Source organism: Passer domesticus, chromosome 21 (assembly GCF_036417665.1).
Source record: "Passer domesticus isolate bPasDom1 chromosome 21, bPasDom1.hap1, whole genome shotgun sequence".
Taxonomy (NCBI): Eukaryota; Metazoa; Chordata; class Aves; order Passeriformes; family Passeridae; genus Passer; species Passer domesticus.
The window spans coordinates 4,406,342-4,424,533 of NC_087494.1; the positions used below are offsets into that span (position 1 = coordinate 4,406,342).

Below are 18,192 nucleotides of genomic sequence, written 5' to 3' on the forward strand. Positions count from 1 at the left end.
CTCATATTGCTCATTCACGGCAGTGCCACTCCACAGGATTAACAAAAAGTTAATACCTGCTGATCCTGTAAAGCTTTCTATATATAGTGCCTGCCATTCCTTGGAGTGTTTTGGGATTTGAAGTACAGCTGTTTCAGAAGAACTTCTTTCTGCTCTCTCTAATCCCTTTTTTCAGTTGCAGATCTGATCCTGAATTCTGTAATGTGCTTTTCCAGAAGCTGGACTAACTGCTAGGCAGGGATTTGCCTGTGGGATGCTGGGGCTGCTGGCTCTGGAGCTTCTGTTCAGCTGTGCCAGGCTGGGCACTACTGAACTTCTCTGTACTCTATTTTTTCCACCTCTGCTGCTCATACAGTGGTTTGTGCTCAACTCTGAAGAGGTTGCCAGGAAGATGAAGCTAATGTTTGAATAGTGTGGGGATAGATGCAGTGGGAAATAAGTGAGGCTTTTGGTTATGGATGTAAAGATTGAGAAACTCTGTGTGTCAGTGTCCTTCTGCCTTGAGAACCATCACTGGCCTTGCTGCCCAGGATGTGGCAACAGGATACACACGTGAAGGATTCTGTGACACTGTTCCAGTGTGCTGTTCTGTGAGCATAAAATATTCAAGGCCAAGTACAATATATTTGTGGATCAGTTGCATGTTGTGTAAGTCATTCTTTCAGCATTTTTAATGAAGTATTTTCTACCCTCAGAAATTCTTTTTTTAGTTTATACTCAAGAGTTTGAACTTCCCATGTGAGTTGTCAGGACCTGAATCACTCTCAGGTGAAGGGTTTACAATCCCAAATCTGCTCTTGGGTAAAGTCACCTGGTCACTGTGTTGTTAAGTGTTTGGGGGTGATGCCATCTCCAGTTTTGGCAGTTGTGATCCACTCATCTGTATCCAAGGAGAACAGAAGGGATCTGTTTACAGGAAAGGGTTGTTTGGTGTTTACAGTGCCCTTCTTTAACAGGAGAATTCCCACTGTAAGGATAGTATTTCTATCCCAAACACAGGCATTTAGGAATAGCCTGAATTCCCTCAAGTTCATTCATGTGTCTTCTGAACACCCCCAGCTCTGCCAGCCTGGCTCAGAGCAGAGGGGCTCCAGCCCTGGCAGCATCTCCGTGGCCTCCTCTGGCCTGGCTGCAGCAGCTCCACGTCCTCCTGCTGCTGTTCCAGGGCTGGGGCAGCTCTGCAGGTGGGGTCTGAGCTGAGCACAGGGGCACAGGGGCAGAATCCCCCCCTGCCCTGCTGCCCACGCTGGGGGCTCAGCCCAGCACAGGGGGGGTTTCTGGGGCAGTGCCCATGGCCGGGGCAGGCTGAGCCTCTCACCCACCAACACCCCGAGTCCTTCTCCCCAGGGCTGATTTCCATCCATTCTGCACCTGCTGTTTCTAGCAGCAAACTTGTGTGACTTGAATAGTGTCACTCCAGGACATTTGTAAAAGACTAAAGAATGGTTGTATCAATACACAAAAATTAGTGTAAAGGGGAAAAATGTTGATTAAAGTCAGGCCACTAGACACTTCTATGCTGAAAATATCGTTTTGGAGGAAGGTGGTGGTATTCAGGCAGGGATTAGGTAATCTGGTTCTGACCTGGTTCCTCTGTCAGTTGGGAATGTGAAATACCCTGGTGCATGAATGGCTTTGAAAAGAGAGATTATTTCTTTGCATTTAGATTTTCATGATTCCTGTAGCAGATGCCTTCAGTACTTAAATAATAATTAATTGTGTACTGGAAGAATCTTTGGCTGAGCAAGTTCTGCTTATAAAGTAAAATCTGTACAGATAATTTTAAATCACATGTTTGCCACATCCTTCCCACAAGCACAGATGTGATTGCTTGGAAAGATGTGAAGCACCAATATTTAAATGTAAACATTGTGACATTTGGCTCTTTGAATTGCTGAGAGATTCACAGAAATAACTGTTATTTATCAAAATGTGTAAATGGCAAAAGGGCTCATGGAAGTTGAGAACCAGAGAAGGGGTTCAGACTTTCCATGGAGGTTTCCATGGCTGGGGGGATCCAGGAAGCCCCTGTGTCCCATCCAAGCCTCATGTTGTGTCCCTGTGCTGTGGGTGCACACCCACAGTGTCATCACTGGCAGCATGTCCAAAAATGGGCTGTTTTCATCAGTCACCTTTCATTGTGGGCTGTTAGCAGTGCTTGACAGTTTCTTCTTGTCACGTAATGAGCGGGTGTTCTCTGACGTCCCTCTGGAGGCAGTGAGTTTTCTAGCAATGGTGAACTCTGGTTTTGTTCAGACCTCTGCCTACTCAGTCTCCATTGAACAACTTCATGTTTGCAGATTTTTGAATGTAGAGCTTTTGAGTGAGTGATGTAATTGTGAGGGAGAGGCAGAAGGGACAACCACCAAAGAAACATCTCATACTTTTGGTTTTGTAACGGAATTGTGGTGGCTCTTTTTAATAAGTAGTTTTGTCAGAATTAAATACTTACTAAATAGTGTGTGTGTGTGAGATTGGTGCTTGCAAATGGAGTTCTGCTGCTTCTCCCCACCAACATGCTGGAAACTTGAGAAACTGGTGGAGGAGCTCAAATTTTTGGTTTTTTTCCTCAGGCAAAATACATCTCGCAGTGCATTGATGAGATCAAGCAGGAGCTGAAGCAGGACAACATCGCAGTGAAGGCAAACGCAGTCTGCAAACTGACCTACGTAAGTGCCTTGCTGGGGTCCCATGGAACTGCAGCTGCATTTTGTTCTTTTCAGCTGATCTGGAGCCAGCCTCGGGTCTGGGTGCCTGCTCTGCCTCGACTGCTCCAAGTGCAGGCTGTGGGGACAGCACTCCCCCAGCTCTACGTCAGAGGCTGCACGTTCCTGCTCAGTTTGGTACAACTGGATTTAATTGTGATGGGTCAGGAAGTGAATCTCATTTAAAGCAAACAAGTTAAAAGAAATTGTTTTCAACTGGATTGGTTCTCATGACATACTGACATGAGCACTTGAAACTCTGTTTCTCTTTGCTCAGTCCTTTGTTGACAAGGAGAAGACAGAAATTTTGGTGAAGAATTCTTTTCGTGGCTCTGTTATGGTTTTCATTTAAAAAAACCAGGAAGAAAACCCTTCACACCAATGCTTATATAACTGCATATCATAGAATCACAGAATGATTTGAATTTGAAGAGACCTTAAAGCTCATCCTCCTGCCATGGCAGGGACACCTCCCACTGTCCCAGGCTGCTCCCAGCCTTGTCCAGCCTGGCCTTGGGCACTGCCAGGGATCCAGGGGCAGCCACAGCTGCTCTGGGCAGCCTGGAACAGATGCAAACTGTTTAAAACTTGTGATGTCTTTCACTTACTGTGAGTGGTACATTGCTCATAAACCTGTGATGCCTTACAGTATCATTTGCAGACTCCTGTTGCATCTTCAATTTTGGGACATGACTTGACCTATTTTCTTGAGTCTCTTTTATTTGAGAAGTTTATCTTGGCTTCTCTGCTCACAGTTACAGATGCTGGGCTATGACATCAGTTGGGCTGCTTTCAACATTATTGAAGTTATGAGTGCTTCCAAGTTTACATTCAAGGTGAGTTCTCTGTAAGTGCAGCTGTCCTGGCCAAGCTGTCAGATACCTTCTTTGAAAATCCAGGGTATTTTTATGTGAAGACCACCTGAGATTCTTAGTACCAGGCATTTTTTATTTTGTAATAGCTTTATAATTTTTCTTGAAAGATGTATTTTATAGTCTATTGCAGACCTTTTTCACCAAACAGGGTGGAATGTTGCTTCCTAAGGAATGATTTCCAAATGGGGCTTTATACCTGAAACTCAGGAGTCAACACAGACAAAATAATTGTAGTAGATAATCCTACCTTATTTCTGCAGCTTCTTAGTCACTGAACTGTGTTGTAACAAAATAGAGAAGGTGAAGGTGGTTTTATTATCCCTAAGACAGATAAATTATCAGCAGAACATTACTTGTCTGAACTTACTCTTTTTTGATATAAACCCCCTTTTCTAGGGGACCCCTCTCATTCCTCTTCTTTTAGAAACCTACTCATCTTTTTAATATTGCTTATAAAGCCACCAGCTGTCTTCCACTTAAACATTGTCTAAACTGACTTGAAAAACAAACCTTGTTTTCCTCCTTGCCTTTCCCAGCGCATTGGTTACCTGGCTGCCTCCCAGTGCTTTCATGAGGGGACTGATGTCATCATGCTGACAACTAATCAGATCCGAAAGGTAAACGTTCAGTTCTTCATTTCTTCTTGCGCTCTCTCCCTACTTGTACTTTCATATCTGTACTGAGGATTTCTCCATGAGGAATACAGAAGTGTTTAAGTAGAATTCTTGATTTGCAGTCTCCTGTCATTCCACAAGCAGAGGGATTAATGAAACACTCAGGAGCTGTGCACATCTCTCCCTGTGCTGTCTCATACCAGCTCTGTGTTTGTTCAGCACAGAGAATGGTGACAGAAATAACTTTGCTGGTCTCTAGGCAGTGCTTATAAGAATGTAACAGGCAGGAAAACTGTCCCCATTCCTGAAGTAAAATGAGCAGTGGCTCAGGAGTGACATGGCTCCACAACACTTCTACTTGTGAGGGATCTTTTTGTCTGTAACTCCACATCAGACTTTGACTTCTCTGGTAGAATTGGGTGTAAAAATGGTGAAGAGTATATGGAAAGTTTTATTCTGTATTTATGTACCCACATGTGTATTCACTTTTATAAAGCAAGATAACTTAGAGTTACTGGTGTGCAGCATAGTTTTCCCATTCTTGAAGCCATAGATATTTTTTTAAAGCTCTTAACTTGCATTTTTTAAGTATCATTGCTTTAAAACTTGACAGATCAAGTACAAGATGTGCCTACATTTTTACCATCTGAGGAACCAAAATGTGTTTTCCTTGCTTGAGAAGAGTAGTGGGATGTTATCCAGTATCTTCCCTGAAGAACTAGTGCTTTTCCCATTATCTTTTGAACTATTCTGGGCTCAATGTGAATATCTATTGTCTTTATTATGGACTCATTATTTTACTGAATTTCAGTCACTTACTGGCTACTTCCACTTAGTACCCAAGTTTTTATGTAAAAGACAAAAATCTCTGTTTATGCCTTTTCATGTTTCATTGATCCAACAGCTTGACATTTGAAGGATTTATCAGTTCTCAAAATCCATTAGAGCCAGGATGAATTGCAGTTTTTTGCTCCTTTAAGGAGTAGATTGCATTATTCTTAAAGTAGACTCTAATTTCCCACCACCTGCAGCAGGTTTTTAAATGAGATGTAAATGGCACAGAACCCCAAAGGCCTGACTATGTTTAGCTCTCTTGAAGCAGCTTCAGTATCCATGTGGATCTGGACTCTTAATTCAGCAGTCCATGTGGGAATGCTCTGTGCAGCTTCTTCAGTTTGTGTTTCCTGATGCACAAATCATAGTTTCTACTTGAACGTACTCATAAATTAATTTTACTATGGGTGAGTGACTTAAGCTTAGAAAGACCTGAAAGACTGTGGAGGGCTGGGTAGGATACTGACTACAAATAGATCCAAGGGAACCAATAAATGTGTTCCACACACATAACTCATGTCCTGTCCTTGTGGACTGGTTGTTGTGGTGCTGCCAGCAGCTCAGGAGAAGAATAATCTCATTTCTCTGCTAGATTAAGGTGGAACACCACTCACCAAGAGTGCTTGTTCCCACTGAAATCGATAACACTTGGAATTGGACTTAGCAGGGTTAGTGTTTAATACCAGGTTTTATACTGGTATTAAACTGTTTACTGGTTTAATACCTGGTTAATACCAGGTTTTTCAAATATGTTTGTGGTCCTGTAATCAGTGTTTAAAAACTATTTCTATTCCCAAAACACCACCAAGGTATGATCTCTCTGATTACTTTTATGTTACAGTCATCCATCTCTTGTTTAATTATGGTTCTTTGTGCCCATTATTAAACTCCAGGCTGGCTGTAGTTTAGCAGGTGTTAGTAGTTGATATATAAATATTCCCATGAAGCAGAAGCTCTGCTTCATTTATGTTGATTGAATAAAATTAGTCTGAGGAAGTTGTTTCTTGACATTCTGTGTGATCTTAAATTTTTGAGCGTGTTTCTCTTTTTTCAGGATCTGAGTAGCCCTAACCAGTATGATACTGGAGTTGCACTGACTGGCTTGTCCTGTTTTGTTACTCCAGATCTTGCCAGGGACTTGGCAAATGACATCATGACATTGGTGAGTTGATAAGGTTGAAATAACTTTACTCTATAATTACAGAATGTTAAGTTATTCAGATCTGGTAAATATCTTAAATTTAGAACTGGTACATGTGAAACCTGCTGCTGCATTCATGTTGGGGTTCTGGGAAGCTTTTACAGACCTTAGTTAGATCAGGAGGATCACTTTCAAATACATTCATTAGTTTTGGTGATAAACAACAGTATTTTGCTCTTGCCTCAAAGCTGAGTTTTCAAAAAGCAGTTGAGTCTCCCAGGAAGAGCTTTGGTGACAGCAATGTGAGCACAGGAACTCTGGAAACACAGATGTGCTCAGAGCCTGACTGCAGTTGTTTCCTTCACAGATGTCTCACACAAAGCCTTACATCAGGAAGAAGGCAGTGTTAATCATGTACAAAGTTTTTTTGAAGTACCCAGAGTCCCTCCGTCCTGCATTTCCTCGCCTTAAAGAGAAACTTGAAGATCCAGATCCTGGTGAGTGGATTTTAGTGAATTTCTTGTGAGTGGATTTTAGTGAATTCCTTGTACCCTCACACATGGAGGTCCACGTGCTTGTAGAGCTTGTGGAGAAAAGAGTGCATGAAGAATGCTGTAATCATCTTTTGGGCACTGACTCACCTGTGTCAGGGTAGGTGAGCATAGGAGAGTTTTGATGGGTGTTGCCATATTAAAAATACATTCTTTAAAATGTCCATTTCTTCAAACCCAAAGCTACTGAAAATGTATCAGTGGGTTAAACCTTAATGGACAAAGTAGCTTAAAGTTTCCTGATTTGTTGCTTACTGAACTTGGCTATTGAAAATATTTCAGTTGATTTCAGGGTTTGGGGTTCTGGTTTTGTTACTACTTGTGCTTTTTTAGCAAGCTGCAGTTGTTGACTTGCAGTGGACACATTTAAAATTATTTAATGTTCCTTAGTGTATTGTTTATTTATTTGAGTCCAGACTGCTCTTTGGGCCCCTCAAGGGTTGTGTCAGTGCAGGTCAGCAGCAGCACAGGAAACATGCAATTGCTGAGTATCATGTTCACATTTTTGCTCAGTCTTTAGGAGGTGCTGGTGTTCCCTCTCTGCACAAAAACACTTGTTTTAGGAATTCTGTGTGTGGTCTGTATCCAATCTCCACTTGATTTGTATCTGCAATTACAGGGAGAAATTTAATTGCATTTCCTGGACTGTTTTATTGTGGGCATGGAATATTCATCTTCCAGGGACAATGTTATTAAAGAAAGAAAAATCCCACACCTGCAGAGAGAGGAAGAAATTGCCTGTTAAGCTTTGTGAAGGATTGCTCTCTGCTATCACACCCAGCCTGTCTAGACTAAAACATTCCAAACTGACAACAACCCATGTCAGAGGCTGAGCAGTGAGAAGGGAGTGAAAGTGTCCAGTCAGTTTGCTTAAGGAATTACTGTTTTTGTTTTGTATTTAAACATTTTTAAATAATACATCTCAGAGAAGTCAAGAGTGATTGAAAACTTTCTGGTGGGTGATTGATTGTGTTTGTGTCCCACAACCAGCTCTCCACAGTCCAGGGCAGGGATGTGGCAGTGTGCTGTTCTTTCTCATGCTGGACCCCAAGCAGATACCTGGCTTGCTGCTATATTAGAAAATAGCCAGAATTAAATAAAACCCTTTCTCAGTTTGCTTTTGCATCCCTGTATTTACTGCCTCAGGGTTGGGAATGATGCCAAACCGTTGGACACACAGGTCTGAAGCTTCAGCTGCTTTTGCTGTGGGGGTTCTGCACCAGAAACTTCAATTACAATGAAGGCATTGATGAGATTTGTGCTTCTCCCACTTGTTTTGCCCAGGTGTGCAGTCTGCTGCAGTAAATGTTATTTGTGAGCTGGCTCGACGCAATCCCAAAAATTACCTTTCCCTTGCTCCGCTCTTCTTCAAGTTGATGACGTCGTCAACCAATAATTGGGTTCTCATTAAAATTATAAAACTGGCAAGTATTCTGCTTTTTGTTTACAGGATTAGGGTTCTCATTAAATTACCTTGGGTGTGAAAATGGATTTCTTGCTGGGAGGCATAGTTACCATTCAATCTGAATAAAAAGAAACCAGGACTATCTTTTAATGTTTGTGAACGTAACCAAAGGAAAAACATGTTAATATAGCTTGGTTTAAATACAGTGAGCTGCAATTTACATAATGTTTTGAAGCTGTTGAAAAGCAGCTATTAAGTCACTTTTCTTCTCTTTGAATAGTTTGGTGCTCTTACTCCATTAGAACCAAGACTGGGAAAGAAGCTGATTGAGCCCCTGACCAACCTCATCCACAGGTTTGTGTGGCAGATCCTGCCTTGTTCAGCCAGGACTGGGGAAGGGCCTGGTGGGTGGGTCAATACCTGGGGTGGGGATGCATTTTATAATTTTTATTGGCTTTTGGGATATTGGCTTCAAGTATCAAAAGATAATCTTAGATCAGGGTTGTTTCTGGAAAACATGAGTGAGGTAAAATACCTTAAAGGAAAATCTCTGGGTGTCTGACTGTCAGCATGAATTTCTCCAAAGGATGGATGAAAATTGGAGCAATTTGCTTTCCTTTCACTGCATTTCAAGCCAGAAATTACTGTAGAGGATGTATAAAAGGGCTCAGCTGTGTATTTGCCTCTCCTGTTCACCTCACACATTTGATTCCTGACTTTTGGGAATGCCTTACCCACCAAAATAGTGTGGCAGGGAATATATTAAAGGCCTTTCTCATGCATTTGGCAGCTCAGATGCATTTTGAAAGAGGTTCTTACAACAGATAGGTTCTAAATGTAGATTAAATAAAGTTGAAGTTATTTCCTTGTCCCTTGTCTGTTGCTGGTATGTGGTGGTGTAGTGGTTTTAACTCGGAACTGAAATCAGGAAATAGATGCCTTGGAGGAAATACATGGATTCTCCCTGTTGTGAAGAGGAAGTGTGATCTTATGCAGGAGTTGTTGAGTAAAAAAGTTTATTTCTTTTCATGTGACAGAACAAGGTTTTAAGCCTTGAGAGCAGCTCTAGCCAGATGATTTCTGTCCATCCTCATATTCCTTTAAGGCAGGGTCAGCACAAACCAGCATCCAGGTACCTCCAGGGAGGTGTCAGCAGTAACAAACAGGTACAACCCACCAGAGAAAGCAGGAAGATGGACAATCCCACCTCCTCTCCCCAACTCACACACTGGTAATTCTGAGTTGTGGGGGCTGAATCCTCTTTGGCTTGGTCTCCATTCAGGCATTTTGGGTCTCATAATGAGTCACAGTACCCTGAGCTGTCCCACCACGTGGCCAGGGAGCAGAAGTGTTGGTCTTGGTTCTCAGCACCCCAAGCTGACCCTCAGGTCACTGTGCCACTGGAGCTGTGCTCCTTCCCCTTGTGCCCTGCTCTTGGAGCCTGCTCCTTTGGGCCTTGGGAGGTTCCTGGTTCCCTCTTGTACAGATTGGGCTTTGTAAGGACCTCTGCAATCCTCAGAACTGCACTGTCTGTGTGTTCAGCTGGCACAAGCAGCCTTGAATTTGGGTTTTGGGGGAAATCAGGCACTGGAAATGGCTTGCTGGCTTCCAGGGATGGGAAGTGTGTTCCTGCATCCCAGGCCTCTGCTGCTGGGGCGTGACTCACTCGCTTGGAGAGAGACTTGAGCTTCTCCATCTGCCTTGTCATCAATTTTTGACCTTGGCCAGAGGATTTAATTTGATTCTTGGACAAGATTGCTTCAGTATTGTGTGACTGGTGCTGGAGTTTGAGTAACCACTTCCTTCCAGATTCCTTGTGTCACAGTGCTCTTACTTGCTGCTTTTCCAGGAAGATTTTTGAGTTTTTAAACATTTGTTTAAAAATTCCTCCCCCCAACAGTTTTTAAGTGAGAATCATTTCATCTGTTTGAAGGGATATGGAGCAGAATATTGACAATGTCTTGTGAAGTTCAAGGTGCTAACTAGCTCCAAGATAGTGCTGACAACTCTTCAAAATGTGCTGGTTTATTCCTTATTTAATATACCTGATTTCTGTTTCAGCACCTCAGCCATGTCTCTCTTATATGAATGTGTGAACACAGTAATAGCAGGTGAGAACTGAAACTTAGAACCTAGAAAAAAAACGTGATGAACTTTGTCATCAACTGACACCATCTGTGAACCTTTTTTTCTTTAACTTAATGTATTCTAAAATGCAATGAGTCTCCTGGCAAACTTTGTGCTACTGTGGGGCTGAAATCCTTTGTTGTCAGTGGGTGAGGCACAGTCACTACAGCTGTGTTGTGTTTGCTGAAGCCAGGTACAGACAATGAGATTATTTATATGCCAGATCCTAAATGTTGCTACAACTACAAAATGTACCAGCAGCAATGGAATTAAAACAAGTGATGTCTCTTTGCCAAGTTTTGTGATGTGATGATGGATCAGACTTTTTTTTTTTTTAATTTTGCAACTTTGCAGTTTAAAAATGGGGTGTAATTCCTTAGAGGAGGCAATTGGAATTACTGATTGGCAGTTTCAGTTTCTGGGGAAGGGAGATGAACTCCATAACTTGAAGGGTGAGAGAAAACAAAGGCAAAAATGGATAACACAGTATTGCAGCTCAGGCTTGGCTGCAATATCAGAGCGTGGAGCAGAGGGTTATTGACATTCACAGTTGGTCTGTCTGTCTCCTGTGGGTTCTTGGGATAATGGTGCAGAACTTGCTGTGCTGGGTCAGTTCAGAGAGGGAAGAGAGATCTGTCATTCTCTGCTTTCCTTCAGGGAAGTGAGGTGTCATGATGGGAGGGAGAATAACACAGAGGGGAATTCCATTGTGGGTGAGAGTGGCCTTCACTGAGATCCAGTGGGGAAACTGTGGGTGGAGGAGGAATTCACCCACCCAGGACACCTCAGGGATGGTGATGTCAAACTCAGAGCCAGCAAACGAGCCCTGAGACACCAGAGGAGCAGCTGGCACCTGCCAGCACTGGAGGTGACAGTGTCCAGCTCAGCTTCCCTGCAGGGGCAGAGGGCAGCACATGGCACCTGCTCAGGCACAGCTGGGCTTGTTTGGCAGTGCTGTGCCAGCAGCAGTTACCAGGTGAGCCCACCTTTCCTGCAGTGGGGCTGTGTGCTGCCAGAGCTTTCAAGTGTCCCATGTAATCAACAATGGCTGGCTTGATTAAAGCTGCAATCTAATCACATTAAACTCCAGGATTTGTTGCTGCATCCCATTGCATTAGGAAAGTGCACAATTAAAAATTCAGCTGTATGGTAGCTGCTGACATATTAACAGCCTGGACTGCTATGTGATGTCAGTGAAATAAACCCTAGTGAGAACAAAAAAGAGCAGCTTTGACCTGGCTGTTGCAGCTTTTTCCACCTTTACACTTTTTTTCCTGCCCTCTTATTACTGTTACAGTATATGGAACTATAAGTTTGTCACAACCTTGTTTCCTTCCCCCAGACCCCCAAAAGTCCAGGCAAACAGACAAACAATAATTTAGCACCTTTCCCTGAGAGCTGAGCTGGCTGTGGGCTGTTGGGTGTTGTTGTTGCAGGCACTCCCAGCACAGAAATAGTGACTGGAATTTGTGCTTCTGTTTCAGTTCTGATCTCTCTGTCCTCGGGGATGCCCAACCACAGCGCCAGCATCCAGGTGGGACCCTGGGTTTGGAGAATGTTTGTTCTGCTCTGCTGTGGGATCCCAAGGGCCAGGGAAAATGGGATTGTGTTCCTCTGCCAGAAGTTACAGCAGTAGCTCCCTGAAGTGCTCTCACTGTGCAATCCTGCAGACTGAAGCATTCCCTGTATAAATTCTCCTACTTAATTCACTCTAAAATGCAGAGTTTGAGAGCTTTCCCAATTCTTTATTCAAATCCTGCTATCAATACAGTCTGCAGAGGTTCCTTTTGTTTGGAAGCCTCTTAATGCAACAAAACCCTCTCACCTGGAGACCTCAGGTCTTGGTCAGATACTTCCTTGTGTATTGAGTAAACTTCATGAGGACTTATTTTAATTAAGACCTGTAATAAACATGGTGTGGTCATTTTTTCCAGCTTTGTGTGCAGAAGTTGAGGATATTGATAGAAGACTCTGACCAGAACTGTAAGTATGGTGCTTTCTTCATGGAGCTGTAGGCCCCCAAGCCAGGGGGAGATGCTGCAGCAGCCTCAGAGGGGTTGTAGTGCCTGGTGTGCTGTGAACAGTTGCCAGGGGATTTAATATGGAAATAATTTTTGATGGTGAGCACTTCTTTATAATAATGTTTTTAAAAACAAATGACAGCAATTATTACTGCTGTTTGTGGTCTTGTAAATCTAAAACAGTTCTTTCCATGCTCTGGGATTTCCCTTTTTATAGACTGGCTGCTTGGAAAGCAGTGGCAGCTATTTTCAGCAGAGTGAGCATAATAGTAAAATGCAGGAGTGTTGACTTACTTTAGTGACTGCAAAGAATACTGGGAAATTTTCAGCTTTAAGATTTCATGCTCAGCCCAAAACAGTGTTTCTATATTTGGAAAGAAGTTTTATTTTGTCTTTCACAGTGAAGTACCTGGGCCTGTTAGCTATGTCCAAAATCCTGAAAACGCACCCCAAGTCAGTTCAGTCTCACAAGGATCTCATTCTCCAGTGTTTGGATGACAAAGATGAGTCCATCCGGCTCAGAGCTTTGGATCTCCTCTATGGCATGGTACGTTCCTACATTGATTTTCTCAGCAGCCCCACTGACTCTTTAGGAAGGTGATGTGTAAGGAGAACATGCAACTTTCTCTGCCCACTCCACAGCAGACTCCCATGTCTTTTCTGGCACTTAAGATAAGTAAAATATCTGGCTTAGCATGAGAGCTTTAAAAATTCTGATTCAGACTGGATGGAGTTTCTCAGTTCAGGCCCTGTTGGAAATCACCCATTTTGAAATCAATTCCATTGGATGTTAATGACTTCTAAATTTGTTTCCGTTACAAGCAAAAATGTTTTAACCTCTTAAACTTGCTAATCTGGCAGTAGAAGATAGACTTTCTCTTGGATTTCTGTATTGTTGTTAGTAATTCTGATTCTCAGCTCTCCCACAGCAAGGTCATTAGAGAATCAGCTGGGTTGGAAAAAGCCTTGGAGATCACTAAATCCAACTTAGCACCTAACACCCCTTGTCAGCCAGGCCATGGCACTAAGTGCCACATCCAGGCTTTTCTTAAACACCTTGTAGATTGTGCTGGCTCTTCTTCAATAAAAACATTGAACACCATTAAACAGGTTCATTTTTGAATTGGGGCCCACAGAAATGGTTCTAGTTTCTTGTGGGCATGCTATGGGTCAGCAAAGAGCCAGCAGCAGCTTTACTGGAACTGGAAGGCCTTGGCTGTGTAGGAAAGTGGATGAACCCTTCACCACCTCTTTAACAGGTCTCCAAGAAGAACTTGATGGAGATTGTGAAGAAACTGATGATTCACGTGGATAAAGCCGAAGGGACGACGTACCGAGATGAGCTGCTGACCAAAATCATAGACATCTGCAGCCAGTCCAATTACCAGTACATCACCAACTTCGAATGGTCAGTGCTTTCAGCTGCCAGCTTGGGGCTCACCACAAAGGCAGTGCAGGGCTGGGCTCTGATTCCCTCCCATCCCTTCCCCTCCCACAGGTACATAAGCATCCTGGTGGAGCTGACCCGGCTGGAGGGCACGAGGCACGGGCACCTGATTGCAGCACAGATGTTGGATGTGGCCATCAGGGTGAAAGCCATCCGTAAGTTTGCAGTGTCCCAGATGGCCATGCTGCTGGACAACGCCCACCTCATCGCCAGCAACACCCAGAGGAATGGCATCTGTGAGGTGCTCTATGCTGCTGCCTGGATCTGCGGGGAGTTCTCTGAGTAAGTGCAGACAGAGCCTGCTGTGCTCTGAGGGGCAGCTTTTGGGCAAAGCTTTTGGTCACTGAAATGTGGTTTTGAGAGAGCGTTCAGAGTATGTGCCTTAATGCCACCAAAGTGATTGTTTTTCTCTTGTTCCCTCACACTATCACTCCTCAGCTCCTTCTAGCCAAGACATTTTTAACTATCAGATCATTTTTCCTGTCTCTCCAGCCTTGCCCACTCATGCAGGAAGCCGTAGTAGTGAATCATAAATCCTGGAATATCCTGAGTCAGAAGGGACCCACAGGGACAATCCAGCCCAGCCCCTGTCCCTGCACAGCCACCCCAACAGCCCCACCCTGAGCAGCCCTGGCAGCGCTGTCCAAACGCTCCTGGAGCTCTGGCAGCCTTGGGGCCGGGACCATTCCCTGGGCAGCCTGGGCAGTGCCAGCACCCTCGGGGGCAAGAACCTTGCCCTGAGCTCCATGCCAAGCCCTGCCACAGCTCCAGCCCTTCGCGGGCTCCTGGCCCTGGCCCAGAGCAGAGCTCAGCCCCTGCCCCTCTGCCTGCCCTGGGCAGGAGCTGCAGCCCCCAGGAGCCTCCCCTCAGTCTCCTGTGCTCCAGCTGAACGAGCCAAGGGCCCTCAGCCACTCCTCACATGGCTTCCCCAGCTCCGTGTCCCTCCTCTGGGCACTCTCCAACAGCTTTGGATCCTTCTGGTATTGTAGGTATAAGCTGTTACATCTTAAGACATTGAAGGAACTCCTTAATCATGAACATGTGCAACCACCATGTTTGAATTAGTTCTTTCTCTCCTCCCTATTTTGCCCTTGTTGTAAGGTTTTTGCAGAGCACTATCTTCCTGGAAATTAAATGTTGTCATCTTTTTGCTCAAAATTTTTCAGTGCCCACAGTAGCACAATTTTCAGTGTTCCTGTACCAATGTGTTTTTTTAGCTTCAACAGGTGTTCTTGTCTCTTTCTGGTGCAGATATAGCTCTTACCCAGCTTTTAGTCTGGTAGATTGGGTAGGTGTGGTACTGGAGTCGCCTCTTACTGGCTAGTTTGGAGTCTCCTTCTAATTGCCATTCTGAGCACTGGTTCCAGTTTAAATTCACACCGTAGGTGTGATACAGCTCAGGTCTTTATTTCCTTTAAAAAAAAAGTATTACAAAGAAAACTGCATGTGAAGAAGTAAGAAAATATACTCTTCTTTTCCAGTGTTACCACATTTTTACTTAGAAACAACTTAGCTTTCAGTTTGTAATAGTCCAGTACCTTTTTTGTGAGCAGATAATTGAGTAAGAGCATGAGATCTTAAAACAAAGTGCTGTGATCTATATTCCTTTGTGTATTAAGCACTGCCTGTTGGATTTTATTTTTGTTTGCCTTTCACCTGTGTATTCTGCCCTTCCAGACACCTCGAGGAAGCAAACCAAACCCTGGAAGCAATGTTGAGGCCCAAAGTTACAACCCTGCCAGGCCACATCCAGGCTGTTTACGTGCAGAACATGGTGAAGCTCTATGCATCCATCCTGCAGCAGAAGGAGCAGGCTGGGGAAAAGGAAGCAGCTCAGGAAATTACACAGATGATGATCGAGCGCCTGCCTCAGTTTGTGCAGAGTGCAGATCTGGAGGTTCAGGAGAGGGTAAGAGGATGAAATGACTTTGGGATTTATCATGGGAAGCCTTGGAGCAGGTCTGTGGTTCTCAGTGCCTCTCTGTGCACATTTTCTGTAAGCTGTTATCAGTGACAAAGCCCAGATCTTATTGCAGTTTGATGCCATATCTGAAGGCTGCCAGCAAGATCTTCACTCAAAACAATTTAATTTTAAAATTATTCAGGCACTTAAGGGCTCAAAAAGGACCCAGCTAAAAGAGAAGCTTAATATGGACTTCTTACATTTGCTCTAAACCTGCAGTTTATGCTGCTTCTCTTGAGTCCCTTAATGGAGTAAAACACCTTCAGTTGACTTCAGTTGATTTGTTTGGTTCAGCTTGTTAAATATTGTTCTGAAACCACTTCTGCATTTGTTTTTAGGCTTCTTGCATCTTGCAGCTGATAAAATACATTCAGAAGCTACAAGTAAAAGAAGTTCCTGTAGCTGAGGAAGTGATAGCCCTGTTTGCTGGTGAGCTGAACCCTGTGGCTCCTAAAGCACAGAAGAAAGTCCCTGTTCCAGAGGGGTAAAGTTCCTTCTCTCTCCCAAACCTTTATTTAAACTTTGAATAATGAAGCAAAGTGTATGATGAGACACTGAAATGTTCGGGGGTACTGAGTCAAGCTGTTTGTTTGTTGCAATTCTTCCCAGCCTGGACCTTGATGCCTGGATCAATGAGCCTCCATCAGACAGCGAGTCTGAAGATGAAAAGCCCAAAACAATATTTCATGAGGAGGAGCAAAGGCATTCCAGACACAGACAGCCAGAAATAGATGAAGAGGAACTGGCCAGAGTGAGTGAATGTTAAAATGCTTTTCCCTACATAATTTGGGAGTAATCTAAGTGTTGCTGCAGCAGTGGGGGGCTGCTGTGGAATCTCCATGTAGCCAGGGAGCCCTTCTGCCCTCCATAGCTCAGGAAAGCTGATCACTGATATGAGCTGATGCTTATGGACTCGAGCAGCTTCTGTGAATGCCTGTAACATATTGTGCTCAGCAGTGATCCCACCTTTCCTGCCTCTGACCTCTTTGCTTTCACAGAGAGAACTTGTTGTTATATGAATCTTCACTTCTTCCTCTCCTTGCAGAAATGAAAACAGAAACATTCCAATTGCCATCAGAAAGTGATGTCTGGGAAGGTTTTATCTCTAGTCTGTAATTAAAAAGCAAAGAAGGGTGTTGTAAGGAATGTTATAGTATCATAGACAGTGGCTTGGGACAGGAGGGACCTTAAAGTTCATCCCATTCCACCTTCTGATGTGGGTAATGGACACCTTCCACTGTCCCAGGTTGCTCCAAGCCCTTTCCAGCCTGGCCATGAGCTCTTCCAGGGTGGGAATTGGGAATGATACCTGCAGTTCTATCCTAGTGTGTTTGTAACTCAGAACTGCTTTATCACACACAAGCTGCTCAGCTCTAGTATTTTCACAGTAGTTATGTATTGTTCCAAAAATGCAGGGAGCTTTTGTTTTGCACTTTGGTGTCTTTTGTCTCTGCTTACAAGCATTGTAACTACAAATCCTCTTTTGCTTTTAGCGTCGAGAAGCCCGGAAACAAGAACAGGCAAACAACCCATTTTATATTAAAAGCTCTCCTTCCCCTCAGAAGGTGAGTCTGAATTGCAGTATCTCACTGGACTGTGCTGTCACTGTGTGAAGGATCCCTGAGTGTCAGAGCTGCAGCCTCCTCTGGGACATGTTGATATTTCCCCTGCAGTTCTGGCTACTTTATATTGCATGGACTGGAGTGGCTGCCTACAACTGTTTTTATAACTCCTGTTTGTGCTGAGAATCTCCTGAGTGACCTGGTACCCCCAGGGCAGCCTGTGAGAGGGTCTGTGCAGTTTGTCCCAGCCCTGAGTGATGGCAACATTCACATCCCCAGGCCCCTCACTCAGAGCCCTGCAGAGGGTGACTCTGGAGCTCACACTGGATCAGTATTTTGTGGATCAGAAATTGTTGTGGTCTCTGAACACCTTTTTCAGGGAAAGAACTTCCTTTATTCCCTCTATATCTCTCTATATCTGAAGGACTGCCCCATGTTCCTCAACTCCAATCTCCAAAATTATTTTCTGAAGTGGCAAGTTATTAGCAATAAAACAAACCAAAAATTCTTCAGAGAGATGCAATAATTCTTCAGGGCAGTAGTGGGGTTAAAAATTGTAGCTAAGAGTAGGATCCTTTATAATGGTTATCAACTGGCTTTAAAACACACTCTGCTACCACACAGAATTATTAACAAGCTGTTCTATTCCTATCTTTTAAATGTTCACTTAAGGGATTGAGCTGCTTGATGTTTTGCAATATGCCTATTTACAGAAATTTGTGCTGGCAGTGCTCAGAAAGTAACAAATCTTTCTTTTCCCAGCGATACCAAGACACTCCAGGGGTGGAACATATTCCTGTGGTCCAGATCGACCTTTCTGTCCCATTAAAAGTTCCAGGTAAGCACTGCAAATCTTTTAAAATTAATTAAATTCAGTTTAGCAAAAGTCATAATTCCTTCTTAGTTTTTCCACCTGAGGTTTTGAAGGGCAAGGAACACACTTTCAT

The 18,192-nt window shown here is 43.7% G+C and overlaps 1 protein-coding gene across 1 annotated transcript in view; it reads left to right on the forward strand.

Annotated features, from left to right (window-relative positions):
- The window catches only part of AP3D1 (adaptor related protein complex 3 subunit delta 1), a 42,809-nt gene that overhangs the window by 10,965 nt on the left and 13,652 nt on the right, over nucleotides 1-18,192 (forward strand). Inside the window, exons 2-19 of the mRNA XM_064396589.1 lie at nucleotides 2,574-2,669; nucleotides 3,461-3,541; nucleotides 4,117-4,197; nucleotides 6,083-6,190; nucleotides 6,537-6,666; nucleotides 8,005-8,144; nucleotides 8,406-8,479; nucleotides 10,187-10,236; nucleotides 11,737-11,786; nucleotides 12,187-12,235; nucleotides 12,675-12,820; nucleotides 13,533-13,681; nucleotides 13,772-14,002; nucleotides 15,398-15,629; nucleotides 16,022-16,167; nucleotides 16,293-16,434; nucleotides 17,177-17,248; nucleotides 18,008-18,083. Of these exons, the coding sequence (XP_064252659.1) occupies nucleotides 2,574-2,669; nucleotides 3,461-3,541; nucleotides 4,117-4,197; nucleotides 6,083-6,190; nucleotides 6,537-6,666; nucleotides 8,005-8,144; nucleotides 8,406-8,479; nucleotides 10,187-10,236; nucleotides 11,737-11,786; nucleotides 12,187-12,235; nucleotides 12,675-12,820; nucleotides 13,533-13,681; nucleotides 13,772-14,002; nucleotides 15,398-15,629; nucleotides 16,022-16,167; nucleotides 16,293-16,434; nucleotides 17,177-17,248; nucleotides 18,008-18,083 (2,053 nt within the window). The remainder of the gene's footprint in view (nucleotides 1-2,573; nucleotides 2,670-3,460; nucleotides 3,542-4,116; nucleotides 4,198-6,082; nucleotides 6,191-6,536; nucleotides 6,667-8,004; nucleotides 8,145-8,405; nucleotides 8,480-10,186; nucleotides 10,237-11,736; nucleotides 11,787-12,186; nucleotides 12,236-12,674; nucleotides 12,821-13,532; nucleotides 13,682-13,771; nucleotides 14,003-15,397; nucleotides 15,630-16,021; nucleotides 16,168-16,292; nucleotides 16,435-17,176; nucleotides 17,249-18,007; nucleotides 18,084-18,192) is intronic.